Source organism: Microcaecilia unicolor, chromosome 1 (assembly GCF_901765095.1).
Source record: "Microcaecilia unicolor chromosome 1, aMicUni1.1, whole genome shotgun sequence".
NCBI lineage: Eukaryota > Metazoa > Chordata > Amphibia > Gymnophiona > Siphonopidae > Microcaecilia > Microcaecilia unicolor.
The window spans coordinates 152,425,760-152,442,421 of NC_044031.1; the positions used below are offsets into that span (position 1 = coordinate 152,425,760).

The 16,662-nt window shown below is 40.6% G+C and overlaps 2 protein-coding genes across 3 annotated transcripts in view; one reads left to right on the forward strand and one right to left on the reverse strand.

Annotated features, from left to right (window-relative positions):
• Positions 1–6,901, reverse strand: part of SYF2 (SYF2 pre-mRNA splicing factor) — a 60,360-nt gene extending 53,459 nt beyond the window's left edge. For both annotated transcript variants that reach the window (XM_030201348.1, XM_030201340.1), the window contains exon 1: positions 6,810–6,901. In XM_030201348.1, the coding sequence (XP_030057208.1) occupies positions 6,810–6,845 (36 nt within the window). In that variant the 5' untranslated portion in view covers positions 6,846–6,901. The remainder of the gene's footprint in view (positions 1–6,809) is intronic.
• Positions 6,902–6,993: 92 nt separating this feature from the next.
• Positions 6,994–16,662, forward strand: part of LRRC72 (leucine rich repeat containing 72) — a 121,757-nt gene continuing 112,088 nt past the window's right edge. Inside the window, exons 1-2 of the mRNA XM_030189959.1 lie at positions 6,994–7,028; positions 13,499–13,572. Of these exons, the coding sequence (XP_030045819.1) occupies positions 7,002–7,028; positions 13,499–13,572 (101 nt within the window). The 5' untranslated portion in view covers positions 6,994–7,001. The remainder of the gene's footprint in view (positions 7,029–13,498; positions 13,573–16,662) is intronic.

Sequence of the window (16,662 nt, forward strand, 5' to 3'; positions counted from 1 at the left end):
CAGATCGGACATGACCTATTCACAGAAGTAGATGCACTCACTTGGACAGATTTTGGGCATGCTTGGGACAGATGTTGGGTAACGTGCTAGCAACTAGTTGCAAGGACAAGGGGAAGAAAGGAGTTGGTGTCAGATTGCATAAGACAAATATATAAAGTCCCAGGCTCCAAGTCACAAGGATGATCAGAAGTGTTGCCATGACACCTCAGGTTTTCAGGGCTCACCCTCACTACTGTTTCAGTGATCTTGGAAATAGCTCTCTCCTCCCCATGGTCATTCTTGGAAAGTTTGAGCTGCACGGTGCCCAAACTCTAAAACTGGTCATGCACTTTCCAGTCTTCTATTATCAGCACACAGCAGTTTGGTTATCACACAGCTAAAATTCACTAAGATGTGCATGGAATAGGAAGCAGAATAGAGCAATTCCTTAAGTAGCTAAATGGGAAGGAGGGAATAGTTGGCTAGATTCTAGGAGTGTACCAGTTTAACTTAACTGGACCTAGGAGGTAGCTGATGGGATGGATATGGGATAGGTTAAGCAGCTAATTGGCTGGAGAGGGCTGGCTTGTGAGAGAGGGAGAGAGACAGCTGGAAAAAGTGGGATGCTTTGTGGAAAAAAGGCAGAAAGAAGCACAAGAGATAGGAGGCTACTGGAATAAAAAGATGACTGCTGGGAATCAGAGTGAGAGGGGGTTAAAAGCGGGAATGTTTAGAGAAAGAAGAGTGCTGGGGAGTGGGTGGGAGACAGAAAGAGACTACTGAGATTGGAGAATGAGATAAAAACTGGATATAGAATGAGGGGGAACATTGCTGGGAGACCAGTGCCACAGAAGAAGAAGATATAACATGGGGCATACAGAGCCATTTCCATGGTGGCTGTAGCTATAATGAACTACGGAAATCCCTCAGGCGCAACTATGGAGGGGGGAAGGGGGACACCAGCAAGTATCAGTAGCACGCATCTTGGGGAGGTCGCAATGACCTGATTTACTAAAACAGATATCAAAAATATAGATGTAAGCAGGGTTGTAACATCTGCTAACAAATACCCGACTCCAAAATACCTTTTGGGAAGTATGAACTCCCCCTAAAATCACAGGTCAGGAATCTTGGGATACTGTTAGACTCATCACTCACTCTGATCCCACAAATTCAACCAACCTTCAAAAACTGTCTCCATCACCTACAACAGCTATGAAATCTGAATTGACTATACGCCGTATTTGGTCTTGAGGAAGCCAACCAGATGATCAATGTGGAATAATGAATTAGATAAGTAATATCTGGGAATAATCAGGTTAATACCATGTTTTCTTTTTTCTGTTTAATTGATCTCCTTGTCTTATTTCACTCTCCCTATTTTTCTTTACATTGTGGTCTAAGAAAGAGAAAGATTGTATATAATCCATATATCTAGTTGGGATTGTTTTCTTCTTATATTGTATTAATGTGCAATCATCTCTGTATTACTGTTTGCAAGTGACCCTTGTAAAATAAAAAATAAATAAATGATTAAAAAAAACAGCTATGAAATCTCTCTCCATATATTGAAAAGATGAGTTTGACCAAAGTGGTCCATGCCATGATAACATAACCCTCCATTTCCACAGGTACAAAATAAGTACCTATATATATATATATAATATATAAACCACTTTGATTGTAACCACAGAAAGGCAATATTTATTACATTTGTATCCCACATTTTCCCACCTATTTGCAGGCTCAATGTGGCTTACATACTACCATAGAGGCGATCACCAATATTTGTTTGAACAAAGTGAGGTTGTGGTAAAATTAGTTCTTATGTGAGTCATAGGAGGAAGAGTTAAGTCATGTCTAGTATGAGCTTTGGTTTTGTTGTGTTGCTGGGTTAAGGCATTTACGTTGGATCGTTGGGGTACGCCTTTTTGAACAAGGTAGTTTTTAGTAGTTTCCGGAAGTTCAGGTGCTCAAATGTTGTTCTCACGGCGTTTGGTATTGCGTTCCATAGCTGTGTACTTATATTGGAGAAGCTGGATGCATAGGTTGATTTGTACTTGAGACCTTTGCAGCTTGGGTGATGGAGATTTAGGTATGTTCGTGTTGATCTTGATATGTTTCTGGTCGGCAGGTCTATAAGGTCTGTCATGTATCCCGGGGCTTCTCCATAGATGATTTTATGAACCAGGGTGCAGATTTTGAACGCAATACGTTGATTGAGAGCCAGTGTAATTTTTCTCGTAGAGGTTTGGCGCTTTCTAATCTCGTTTTTCCAAATATAAGCCTGGCTGCTGTGTTTTGAGCAGTTTGGAGTTTCTTTATGATTTGTTCTTTGCATCCCGCATAGATTCCATTGTAGTAGTCCAAGTGGCTTAGTACCAGAGATTGTACCAAGTTGCGAAATATTTCCCTCAGGAAAAAAGGTTTCACTTGTTTTGAGTTTCCACATTGAGTAGAACATTTTCTTTGTTGTAGATTTTACTTGGTTCTCTAGTGTGAGGTTTTGGTCGATTATAACTCCGAGAAGTTTCAGGCTGTCTGAGATAGGCAGGGTGTAGTCTGGGGTGGTTATGTTAGTGGGTTTGTACGTGTTATATTGGGATGCGAGGATGAGACTGTGTGTCTTTTCTGTGTTTAGTTTTAGTTGAAATGTGTTTGCCCAGGAGTTCATGATGTTCAGGCTGAGTTCGATTTCTCTGGTGATTTGTTAGGTCATGTTTGTAAGGGATGTATATGGTGACATCGTCTGCGTATATGAAAGGGTTAAGGCCATGATTGGATAAGGACTTGGCTAGTGGGGTCATCATTGGGTTGAAAAGGAGTGGTGATAGTGGTGAGCCTTGAGGTACTCCACAGTCTGCTTTCCATGGTGATGATATGTTCTATTGGTTAGGAAACCCTTGATCCAGCTAAGTAGGCTTCCACCAATCCCGAAGTATACTAGTATGCTTAGTAGTATGTTGTGATTTACCATGTTGAACACACTGGACATGTCAAATTGTAGGAGAAGTACGCTTTTGCCTGTTGCAATTACTTGTTTGAATTTGGCTAGGAGAGTAATTAATACAGTTTTGATGCTATGGTTGGAGCGAAATCCTGATTGTGATTCATGCAGTATTGTGAATTTGTTTATGTAGTCAGTTAGTTGTTTAGTTACCATGCTTTCCATCAGTTTGACTACCAGTGGGATTGATGCTACTGGGCGATAGTTGGCGATATCGTTTGTTTTTTTGCTTGGTATCTTTTGGTATTGGGGTGAGTAGAATGTTACCGTTTTCCTTAAGAAAGAGACCATGTTGGAGCATGTAGTTTGAGATGCGAGATCCGCTGTGAAGAGGTGGGGAGCGGATTTTAATAGGTAACTAGGGCAGATATCTAACTTACAATGCGTCTTGGCGAACCTGTTAATCGCTTGGTTGAATGCTTCTGCCGTGAGTGGAAAGAAGCTTGTCCAGAATCTGTCCGCTGGGTATTCGCTGTGGACTGGGTCCAAACAGTCGATGAAATTTCCGATTTCAGTGGTGCTCTGAGGTAACGTATTGCGAAGGTTTACAATTTTTTCATTGAAGTATTTGGCAAGTTTGTCTGCAGGTGGGATGTCTGTGTCGGTTGTGGTGACTACGGTAGTGTCTAGCAGTTTGCTTACGATTTGGTATAGTTTTTTCGTATCTTTGTAGTCAGGCACTATTTTGGTTTTATAGTATTGCCTTTTGGCTTGTCTTGTTGCGTATTTGTATTTTCTTTGATTATGTTTCCATGCAGTATATCAAATCCCATCCCCTTTCTCTTTCCCTTTACAAGAGTTAGATTGTAAGCTCTTTTGAGCAGGGACTGTCTCTTTGTATCAGGTGTTCAGCGCTGCGTGCGTCTGGTAGCGCTATACAAATGCTAATAATAATAAATCAGCTAGGTCCCTTCTTCAGATGCAACACAAGTTCTGCAGACATTTTCTAACATTTGTAGAGTATCTGGTGTTCTAGTTTGATTTGTGAGAATGAATCAGATATGTTGTGCTGCTATCGCCAGTGTTAGACAAGTTCTCATTTTGCAGTTTTAGGAAACAGTACATATTGTGAATAATTTACAGCAGTGTTTGATTTTCAACGTCCTCAGACAAAATGGGCTACAGTACTTAAAGAATAAGTTAGTCCTTTACACATCTTTAAGACCTCCAAGGTCCTCTCAAGGATCATCACTATCTTTACCTTCGTCAAAAGAAATGGTACGATGCGATACCCACCAATGAGCCTTCTCAGGTGTAGCCGCCACACTCTAGAATTTACTCCCAAGAGAGGATACGTATAACTCAAGACTACCTCTACTTCAGGAAGCAGGTGAAAGCCTGGCTCGTCTCTCAAGACTTTAATACATAGGGTGACTATACACCCATTCTGCATCTGGACCAGCTTGCTACACACACTGTAACTTAAATCAGTTCTTTATCTCTTAACTATACAAAGAACGTGTCTTGCGTTTAGCTAACCATCAAATTATCCCAACTGACTCTGTACCATGTATCTTGCTGCCATCATATATATCTGCTCTTGGTCCCTCAGCTATATGGTAAGCTGTATTGTAGAAAACCTTTAGCATCGTAACTATGTTAGCTGAATGTTCTAATGCATGCTTATTAGGTGTTTCATTAGACTTATGCTAACATAGTATTTTATATCTGTGGTACTTGAATTTCTGTGCTGTTAAATGTATATATATTTTTGATACTATTTCATGGTAGTTCTATTATTAGGTTTCAATTTACTGCTTTCAAGTTTACCTCATTTATTATACTTATGTCTATTTTTGGTTATTTTACTATTGTTATGCTGTTAACAAAATGTTAGTTTTATATTAAACTGTACTTGCTGTACACCACCTTGGGTAAATCTCTTCATAAAGGCGGTTAATAAATTCCAATAAATAAATAAATAATAGAGAAAATAAATCTCCATTACTAAAAGTCCACAGAGATGGAGAAAATAATTGGTTAATGGCCAAAAAACAGAAGATTGGGTTAAATGGCCACTTTTCTCAATGGAGGAGGGTGAATAGTAAAGTGCCACAGGGATCAGTACTGGGACCAATGCTATCTAACATATTTATAAATGATATTGAAATCAGAAAGATGAGTGAGGTGATTACATTTGCAAATGATACAAAACTATTCAAGGCTGTTAAAACACATGCGGACTGTGAAATATTGCAGGAAGACCTTAGGAAATTGGAAGACTGGGTATCCAAATGGCAGATGAAATTTAATGTGAACAAATGCAAGGTGATACACATTGGAAAGAATAATTCGAATCATATTTAGCTGATGCTGGGGTCCAAAGATCTCGGTGTCGTTGGAGATAATATGCTGAAATCTTCTGCTCAGTGTGAGGCGCGGCCAAAAAATGCAAACAGCTTGTTAGGAATTAATAGGAAAAGGATGGTGAACAAGACGGAAAATACTATAATGCCTCTGAATCGCTCCATGGTGCAACTGTACCTTGAGTATGGCGTTCAGTTCTGGTCACTGTATCTCAGAAAAAGATATAGTGGCATTAGAAAAGTTTCAAAGAAGAGCAACCAAAATGATAAAGGGGATGGAACTCCTCTTGTATGCAGAAAGGCTAAAGAGGTTAGAGCTCTTCAGTTTGGAAAAGAGGCAGGTGACAGGAGATATGATTGAGGTCTACAAAATCCTGAGTAGTGTAGAACGAGTAGAAGTAAATCAATTTTTTTACTTGTTCCAAAAGTACAAAGACTAGGGGACACTCGAGGAAGCTATATGGAAATACTTTTAAAACAAATAGGAGGAAATATTTTTTCACTTAAAGAATAGTTATGCTCTGGAACTCTTTGTCAGAAGATGTGGTAACAACAGTTAGCATACCTGGGTGTAAAAAAAAAAAAGGTTTGGCCAAGTTCCTGGAGGAAAAATCCATAGTTTGCTAATGAGACAAGACAGGGGGAAGCAGCTTCTTGTCCCGGGGACTGGTAGCAAGGAATGTTGCTAATAACTGGATTTCTGCCAGGTACTTGTGACCTTGCTTGGCCACTGTTTGGAAACAGGATACTGGGCTAGACAGTCCGAGATGGATTGATCTGACCCAGTATGGCAACTCTTTATATTCTTATGTTGTGTGTTTTCTTTTTTTCCTCCAGTCTTTTCTTTGATTTTATGCTGCTGTTTCTCTTTATCTCATGCTTATATATTTAGGTATCAGTTCTATTTTCTGAATTGTATGCCACTTTACTATTTTCCTGTGAGAGGCAATTAAGAAAACAGTAACAATATGAAGAAAATGGATAACTATCTACTTAAACTGGTCTTTTTCTAATGTCGTTTATTTACTATGTTATCATAACTGGGCAAACTGGTTAAGTCAATTGATCCTTGATTCCTATCTAAACTATACTGTATTATCATATGTGCACAATCTTAATAGCTTGTTTTACACTATATTAGTTCCAAATTTTCTTGGATTTGGAAGGAAGCTCTGATTATTTTCTGTTTATATAAAAATGGGTTCCCCGTTTAACAGAGGTTCAGGAAAACTAAAACTTAGGCTTCTAGTTGTACTCACGCGAAGAGAAGAAAGCACGGGAAAATACCTAAGATTTAAAATAAATGTGCAAACATACTCTTACAAAAAATAGCCACAGTAACTGAAAAGGGATTACACGGCACACTCTACCATTAATACGCTTAGTAAATATTAAAACGAAGAGAGAAAACCTGCACCAGGTACTGCTCGGGTTACTTGCTTACTCGCCCCCTCTCTTTCCCCTTTATCTCTCACTGTGCTATTAGACATCCCCAACACCTCTCACCCCATATTTACCTCCGGCTCCGAATCCTGATCTGCGTCAGAAGCCATATTACTTCCTCCTCCCCACTGAGTCGCTTTCTTCTGACAACGACCATGACGTGATGACGTACATTGCAGACGGCGGGAGTATCACGCGCAAACAACTCATACGTATGCGTGCTGCGAGAGGGAGGAACGCCGTTACCATAGCAACGGGAAACCTCGATGGCGGGTGCTGAGTGTAGCGCGCAGGTGAGAGCGGAGGTTAGAAGAGGCACTATGCTTTTGGGAGTGTCTCACGTGTACTGAGAGGCTAGTGCATTTCAAAATGACTAATAGATATATGTAGAGTTGGTGATTGGCTCCCGATTTGTTTGACAAGAGTTTATTTGTTGCATTTGTACCCCACATTTTCCCCACCTATTTGCAGGCTCAATAGTTTACTCTATTGTGGGGACTCATAGTACTTATTTTTCTAGTTGCATTCCTTACATCTGTTAATAAACAGTATGGAAAGGGGAGCGGATAAGGTGATTAAATGTGTGGATGCAACAAAATCAATTCACATGGCATACTTATTATTCTTTCCAATTCAAAATATGGAAAGTAATTACAAAGAAAGGGTTCAGCATGTCTGTCTGGGGCCAAAATAACTGACCGAAAATTTTACAGAATGGGACCAAATTTGGGGCCCTTGCACTAATGCTGCGTTTCCCCAAATGTGCCACTGCCTTCTGGTGCGCCACAGCAAACTCTCAGGGGTGCCACAACAAATCTTGACCTTCCTCCCAATGCCCACATTCCAGCATCGCTGTCCCCTCCTACATGTCCGGAATGTGCCACTTCCTGCTTCTTCCCCCGCCGTCGCTGCAGTGCTTGCAGCTTACATTTTCAGGCCATCCGCGATTCACACAGGCACTGCGAGAACTTCCCTCTGCCACGTCTGGCACCTAGAGCCATGGTGTGTGTACATGGTAACACCTCAGCCCCTTTCCCTATCCCCAGCTGTTCGCGCTGACCTTAGACCCGCTTATTAGAGAGATTCTTGCCAATCCTGAAATTACTGATATTAAGATAGGGTGCTCTGATTTCAAAATCTCGGCCTTTGCGGTTTACTTGTTGGTGTCTCGTCCCATGAATTCGCTCCCAATATTACTGGAGAGTTTCACGGAATTTGTTTTCAGGGTTTAAACTTAATATGGACAAATCTGAGGGCATATTTCCTTGCAGCTCTCTTTGGGAATGCTGAGATTACCCATTAAAATGGGCACCAGAAGGCTTTAGCTATTTAGGTATTTTGTTGCCTGCAAATCCTAGCTGACTTTATCGCATTAGTATCCCTTCCCTCTTACAGCTTCCTGCTTTGTTCAGAATGCCCATAATACCTGAAGCTGTCATACAGCCTGGTATCCCCTTCTGGTTTCACTATCTGGGGATACCAGGCTGGGAGATTAAGGAGATGTCATGCCTTAATCCCTCCAGTGGACAGCTGCTCAATCAGAGCACCTTTCTGTAACCTGGATGTTCCAAGTACCAGGTCTAAATAAGGACAACCTTCTTTTTCCACATCAGTAATTTCTTTTGAACATCCAGATTTCAGGTCTTCCCTAGTCCTGCCCAAAACACACCCAGAACATGCCTCCTTGCTATTTGAATGTACTGCAGTGTTGGATATCACTATTCTGCCTTTGCAAAATCAGGATTTGGACGTTTCAAGCACATAGATGTCCATTTGGCCTTTTGAGACAGCCATATGCATCGAAAATGGGTGCCAAATTTTCTCATCTGATTTGCAGCTGTTCTGAAAATTCCAGCAACCAGTTGATCAGGGACATCATACTCTCATTTTTCTTTGCCCCTCTGAATTCCCTGTGTAGCTGATCCCTCCCTGCTCCCCTTGCTGGGCTCAGGCTTTGATAGATTACTTGTATTTATTTATTTTATTGCATTTGTATCCCACATTTTCCCACCTATTTGCGGGCTCAGTGTGGCTTACAATACATTGTAATGATGGAAGTACAATTTGTTACAACACAATTATGGTTACATTGTGAGGAGTTAAGTTAAAACAAGGTCCAGGTATCGTTAAGGGGAATAAAACAATGGAGAAGAACGACTGAACAATAGAAGAACAACGGATACTGATAGGGCAACAGAACATTAGCAAGAGAACGTTCGGGCTTAATATTTTTTTTACCTGTAAAATTAAGGTTTAAATGTGTTAAAGTTACGGGGGATAATAGTACAGAAGAGAATGTATTGATGCATTGTTAACAGTGTGTGTGGACTTCATGTGTTTTGATCTTTTCGATAGATTTTTTTCAAAGAGATGAGTCTTTAATAGTTTGCGGAAGTCGGTTAGTTCATAGTTCGTTTTCAGGTTTCGTGGTAGTTTATTCCAGAATTGCGTGTAGAGGAAGTGCAGGATGTTCAAGTTTTTCTTTGAAGACAAACACCAATATGAAGGTTTTTACTGCAAATTTATTGCATGGCTTGCTTTTATTCAGGATTGCTAGGTATTGTGTACATTTCCAGGTGAAACGTTAATGAGCAATAACAATACAGCCTTTTCAGGTATGGTAGGTTTAATTTATGACAAGTAGTCTGAGGTAGTGCTCATTTAAGACAGGAATCTGAGTCTGGGATCCTTGCTTTTGGGATATGTAATCAGTCTGGTTCTGTGCTTTTCTTTCATCTCTGTTGTATCCTGTCTTTGTATACACCCCAGGCAATCACATACAAAGGCACACCCTGTTTTTCTTGGTTTTAATTTTAATATACATATTCTTGAAAATGCTGTAGAAGATATTTTGGCTGCTCACCTTATAAAGTATTCTAAACTTTGTCTTTATTGGATGCTTCAATGCAACCTTTCAGAATAATAATTGAAGCTGTTTACAAATAAAAATATAAGTGTGAGAAGCTGAAAACTACAATAACGAGATAGGACAGATGGGAAGGACTTAGTAAACTCTCACTGACCAGTCGTGCCTAGCAACCCTCCCGGAAGGCTAACCCAAAAGATAAGTCTTTAGGATGGCCCTAAATTTGATATAAGATTGTTCAGCCCAAATATCTGGCAGAAGAGAATTCTACCAGGAGGGTGCAGTAGAAAAAAGGCAGAATGATGAGTTGAATCCAATCTGGGTCAACAGACAGGAAAGATTGAGGCAATGAGTAGTAGAGGACCGTAGCACCCTTGGGTCTCCACTCTCTTTGGGTGGTTGCACCTGATACTTCTAGCAAGAGATGTGAGTTTGAAAACACCAGAAGATCATTGTGATGACAGATGTCCACTGAAAGCCTACTTCTTCAGAAAATTCTTCAACGAACCCACATAGTTCAACCTGAACCCCAACCAATGCACCAAGATGTTCGACCACTGACTGAAACCGAATAAGACAAGCGTCATCTCCAAGCGGCAATGTAGCATGTGTAAACTGAACATGTGTAACAGAAGTAAACTGTAAGCCACATTGACAACTTGATTGGAAAATGTGGGGTACAAATGCAGAAATAAATAAAATAAATGAAATAGTTTTAAACTGAAATTTTCTGCCAGAGGTAAAAACTTAACTGTTACAGCCTATAGCATTAAAAAGGATAGTAGCAGAGCAAAGCTCAAACTCATAAAATAAAAAGCTATTTTCTGTTCTTTGCATGGAGGAAAGGTAGTAGTGCTATTGACCTGAGGGGCCCTTTTACTAAGCTGCAGTAAAAAGTGAACTGCGGTAGTTTGGACACGTGAAATTGGTTCGTGCTGGGCTATATTTTACTGCGGCTGGGAAAAAAAGCCTTTTTTTATTGGGGCAGTAAATGGCTGTGCCCTAAAATTAAAAGTAGCGCGCAACTGTTTACTGCCTGAGCCCATACTGCCACTCATTGACCTAGTGGTAAGGGCTCACATGTTACTCACCCAGTAATCATGCAGCGTGCTGCCGATTACCGCCAAGAACACCCCCTGCAGTAGAAAATAGAAAAATAATTTCTACCTTGGAAAATAGCATGCACCAATTTTGAAATTACCGCCGGGTGCCTGTGCTACCCCGGAGGTAGTATTGATTTGGTGCACGCTACCCGTGTGTTAGCCCTACCACTGCTTAGTAAAAGGGCCCCTGAATTAAGTGTTAAGGTACAGTGAGGAAGGTAGAATAGCTGCAGAGATCACTAGAACAATCTGATTACTGTGTTAACGTTCAAAGGATCTGGTTGAAGCAGTCCCCATAGAATCAAAACTATATAGAGAGGAAAGGTCCCAGGTAACCTTTCTGAGAAGTTCTGAGAGGTGCATAAGGAGAGGGATGACCAGCAGGAACAAAGAGGTGATAGTGCCCTTGTATAAGTCTCTGGTGAGGCCCCATTTAGAGTACTGCGTGCAATTCTGGAGACCGCACCTATGGAAAGATATAAAGAGGATGGAGTCGGTCCAGAGGGCGGCTACAAAAGTGGTAATGGTCTTTGAGATAAAACATATAGGGACAGGCTTACGAACCTCAACATGTATATGCTGGAAGAGAGGAGGGAGAGAGGAGATATGATAGAGATGTTTAAATAGCTCAGTGGCATTAATGTATAGGAAGTGAGCGTTTTTCAAATGAAGGAAAACTCTGGAATGAGGGGGCATATGATGAAGTTAAGAGGAAATAGGCTTAGGAGGAATCTAAGAAAGTTTTCATTCACGGAAAGTGTGGTGGAAGTGTGGAATGGCCTCCTGGTAGAGGTTGTGGAGATGAGGACTGTGACAGAATTTAAGAAAGCATGGGACAAGCACGTGGGATCCCTTAGTAAAAGGAAGAGTTAGTGGTTACGGAGGATGGACAGACTAGATGGGCCATTTGGCCTTTATCAACTGTCATGTTTCAATGTTTCTCTGGGTAAGTGAACATTATTTTGTTCTGTGCTTTGGTGATTTAAAGATTGGGGATAAAACAAAACATATAAAAGAAAATATGATGATACAAATTTTATTGGACTAATTTAATTCATTTTTTGATAAGCTTTCAAAGGTAACCATTCTTCTTCAGATCAGAAATAAGCAAATGTTGACATATCAGAATATATAAGTGAAATACAAAAGCATTCCAATGTCAGTCTTACAGGAAGAGGGTGGGGTGGGTTAGGTGAGAAACAGAGAGAGCTGGGTGAGTGAGAGACAGGGAGAGATGAATGGCTGATAAGAGGGTGACAAAGCAGTAGAATATTATGGTTTAAAATGGGCTAGAAAACCCAAATCTTTGTTAAGTCCTGTCTGGCAAGTGTTAAAATATTTCATCATTTTGACTTCAAAGCCCTTATGTTCCTGGATTGTTTTAAAGTATCCTTTTAGTATTCTCACTATAAAATCATTGATGCAGTGTCCTGGTTTTGTAAAGTGCTGTCCCACAGAGGTGACATCCTGGTTGGCATGTTTCATATGATGTCCATGTAGAGTTCTCCAATATAGCACCCTTCTTCACACTTTTTACGTTGAATGATATATACCACATTTGAAGATGAGCATGGCGGTGACCCCCCCCCCCCCCCATTCCTTTGCTGCCTTCGTGGAATGGGAACATCATGCTGAATGACCCGGCAGCCCTACTCCCCACCCCCACCCCCTTTGAGCCATTATGGGCAGCCTCCTTAAAGGATCTTACACTAAGGCAGTCTTTGTGGTCACCATAACATCAGTTTAGGATGTCAGAATAACAGGCTTTATCTTGTAGGGGCCCATTTCTGTTCTCAAATGAGGCAGTTTCTATCCTCACTATCTCATCCTTTCTGCGAAAGGTGATTTTTCTGTTCCATGTTAACCAGGACATTTCCTGTGTTTGAGGAACGAGGAACAGACTCACTGTCCACAAAGCTCCACAAACTGGATGTCTCTCAGACTGATTGTATTGTCCCATGGGCTGCACAAGGGCTGAGCGGTTTCCAAGGTTACTATAAGCATGCTGAATCAAAGTGGCTGTCGAGACAGCGCACTTTTGTCAAAACAGACCTATTCCAAGGGTCCTGAGGGCTCATTCTACTGTGCACAGGCAGCCTTGTGGGTGGAGGTCTGTGCAGTTTCACCCAGACATTTGCAAGGTGATGATTTGGTTGTCTCTTCAGTTCTTTGTGAAGCATTACAGGATTGACGTTTTAGCTAGAGACCACTTGGTTTTTGGCAGGGTAGTGATAAAGCGGACCTTTTCTTCCCTCTCCCAGGTGAGTCTGCTTAGGTACATCGCATTCTTACATATTCGTGTGGCTGAGATGCTAAGGAAGGTGAAATTTAGTCATACCTGTTGATTTGTTTTCCTTTAGCTCAGCCACGTGAATCTATGTTCCTGCCCTAGAAGCCTGCAGCCTGAGGCCTCCCTAAGCTCTCATCTTTTTCTGCCATTTGCTCAGTGTATCTTGGCTTCAGTTTTAATGAATTTCTTTATTTGCTGATGCTGCAGTGCTGGATGGGACTTTGGGGTGGCACACAGGATATTATTCTGCTGTGGCTGTGACATACTGGAAAGTTCCAGCAGAGCTCTCTACTGCCATCTGCTAGTATGAAAGGGACACAACCCATTCATATAGATTCATATGAGTGGACTAAAAAAAAGGAAATCAACACCTTACGCTTTTTTAAATGGTGCTATATGTCAGGTGAAGTAAAACTAAGTGTTACAGTAATGCTAACATCATTTCTCAAAACAAGAACATGAGCTGATAAAAACTGTCCTCTATGCTACATTTTTTTCAATCAGGTAATAGAAGATCAACTGAAGAAGTGTTCCATTAAGAGAAATGTAGATGTCTCTGAGCTGTATATTGCTAGAAAGTAAGTACAATGAGCGTGATTAAGAATGAAGATTTATTTTACGCCAAAAAAGGGTGTGGCCATGGGAGTGGCATGAGTGGGCCAGGGGCATTCCAGAAAGCTGCACACAGTGTTATAGAATAATGGGCCTCTATGACCAATTTTAGCACTAGGATTTACACCAGGTTTCAACAGGTGTTAGCCTGGTACCCGGAGTTGAGCTTGGGAATCGGCACTAAGCTCTGTTCTATAAAGAGCATGCACCCTTTATAGAATAGCGCTTAGTGTCGATCTTTTCTGGCCCCCATTTTTGAGCGCCATTTGTAGAATTCCCCCCAGAGTGTGCAGTACAGTGGAAGCAGATGAATCACTTAATGACCCGTTCCATTTGAGTTGTTGCTTCAACTTAATGATGGTCTTAGATGTAGGAAAACATCACAGTGGTAGGAGGAAATAAATGGACAAAAGAGAAGAGGAAGTCAATGGAGGTTATAAGAAAGAAACATGAGAACATAGGGACCCTTTTACTAAGCTGCGTAGGCGCCTACGCGCGTCCAGTGACTGTCAGTTTTGAACTACCGCCTGGCTACTGCATGGCCCGGGCGGTAATTTTATTTTTTATGCACATCCACTACACGTGCTGGAAATATATTTTATTCTCCAGTGCATGACGCTAACTGGGCAGTAATCGGCCTTGCGAGTTGTTGACAATTACTTCCCGGTTAACGCTGAGACCTTACCACTAAGTTAATGGGTGGCAGTAAGGTCTCAGACCCAAAATGGATGCATGCCAATTTTCATTTTGCCGCACGTCCATTTTCGGCCAAAAAAAAAAGGTATTTTTTTACAGGTGTACAGAAAAATTGATCTGCGCACGTCCAAACACGCCTACACTACTGCAGGCCATTTTTCAGCACACCTTAGTAAAAGGACCTTAGTGATGTAGGGTACGGGAAAGAGAACAATGGAGCAAGAAGATACAAAAAAGATGGAGGATTAGGAAGAGATGAAAGAATACAGCAATGCAAAAAAAAAAAAACCAGATATATACATGTGTATATAGTGAACGCTTTGGGGCCAATATTCAGTGTGCTCGGGTCTGGTTAAAGTTATCTAGTTAACTGTAACTGGGTATTCAAAGGATCGAACTGGATAAGTTCAGCTGCTGAATATAACTGGGTAAAGTTGTGAGTTTAAACTTATCTGGATAACTTTAGGAGACCTATTTCAGCAGCTTGACCTGCTGATACAGTTTAGCTGGATAGTGCTGATATTCAGTGTCATCTTACTAAATTCAAACTACACCACGGATCATCCAAAGAAGCACCTTGTTTCAAGTTGGCTGGACAAAATTTACCCAAATTTTAATTTTTAAAAGCCAAGATTTGTGCAGGTAGCTAAGTTACTTTTATGAATCTTTTGCATATTGGCCTCATCATAACACAAATGGGTTCAATTAGTATAAAGTCCATATAAAAAAAAGTCTGGTTCATACAGATATCACTGGTGAGTTGTATCATAAAGGTCTAGAGCGGGTATTTAGGATGTGCTAAGTGCTTCGGCGTTGTCTCTGTTATCCAGTTTGTGTGCGCTAATATGAATGTGCTAGCTGGATAATGCTTCCCTGCCCATGACACGCCCCCTCCGAAAAATAACAAAAAATATAAATAACATGTGATTAGCACACACTGACAGACACATTACCACTAATCGCTTTAATTTGTAAACTCTTTTCCTGCGTTACGCGTGCATTAGCACTTAACATGGTTTAGTAAAAGGGTCCCTAAGCTAGGTAGGCTTAGGAAAGTCATTGGTTATCTGTTGAAATGTATATATTTATTTACAAGCTTTTATAACCTGCTAATGTAGGAGAAAACTCCAACTATGAGAAGTAAATCTACTTTTTGGGATGTGCCAGGCATTTGTGACCTGGACTGGCTACTGTTGGAAACAGGATGCTAGGCTAGATGGACCTGTGGTAACCAAAAGGGTCTGGTAGGCGGGAAAGGGAGGATTGAGGGGCAGAGGAAGGTCCAGAGGCCTTCTTAAAACAATTGACATGGCTGCTTTAGGCTTTTTGGACTAAACTGTGTAAATAGTGCCCAAAATTGGGCGCAAAGAAAAATGTAGGCTAACCCCAGGATTCTATATAAGAAACGTGACGAGAACAGCAAGAACCTACCTAACCCTTCACTACCCCAATCTTCACATGCTGCCAGCCTCTCGTTTATAGGCACACAACTTTGGAACTCACTACCCAAAGACCTGAAACTCACAGAAAACTACCCACAATTCAGAAAAAAAAACCTGAAAACACATCTTTTCAAGAAGTCTTTCCCCCATGGGGATCTGCCTTATCCCACACCACCATACATCATGAAAAGTTCAGAAATGGAAAACAATAATATTAACCTCTCTCACAATATGCTAATATATCAACCTAAGCGTTTATTGTACTTCTGTATTATGTACTAGACTTCTACAAATCTAAATTTTGTAACCACCTTTTTAGCAATATGTAAGCCACATTGAACTTGTCATATGGTGGGAAAATGTGGGATACAAATGCAATCAATCAATCAGTCAATCAATCAATCTTGAGATACCTTGAGTGGATTGCTGGTCAGAATGATTCCGAGTTAATTCTTGAAAAGGAGGAGTTTTATAATCCATGGATCAGCTCCAGTTTCAGTTTGGAAATGTGTATTTACACTTAGATTATTTTAAAGCTGATGGCAGGTTGGAACAACACCCAGTTCATGAAGAAAGGAACATATTTCGCCTAATTTGATATGGGCCTTTTGATGCATGCTGTGTATGTTAATTTGTTCTCTTGATGTTGCTACTTCTGAAAAATATGGCACATGTCAGGGCTTAGTTTTTCAATAAAATGTTATCTTTGGATTTTGTTTTGTGGTGCTTTGCCTGTAATATAGTGCTATCTTTGGATTATGTCTTTGTTTTATTTCATTTATTTACTTTGGAGTCAATTTTCAGCAGTGTAAATTAATTACATTAATTTAAGTGCTAGCACTAATGTCTAATAAATAATGAATGTTTAATGAATAAACATATTCAGCACTGCTACATGTTAATCGGTGAATATATCTG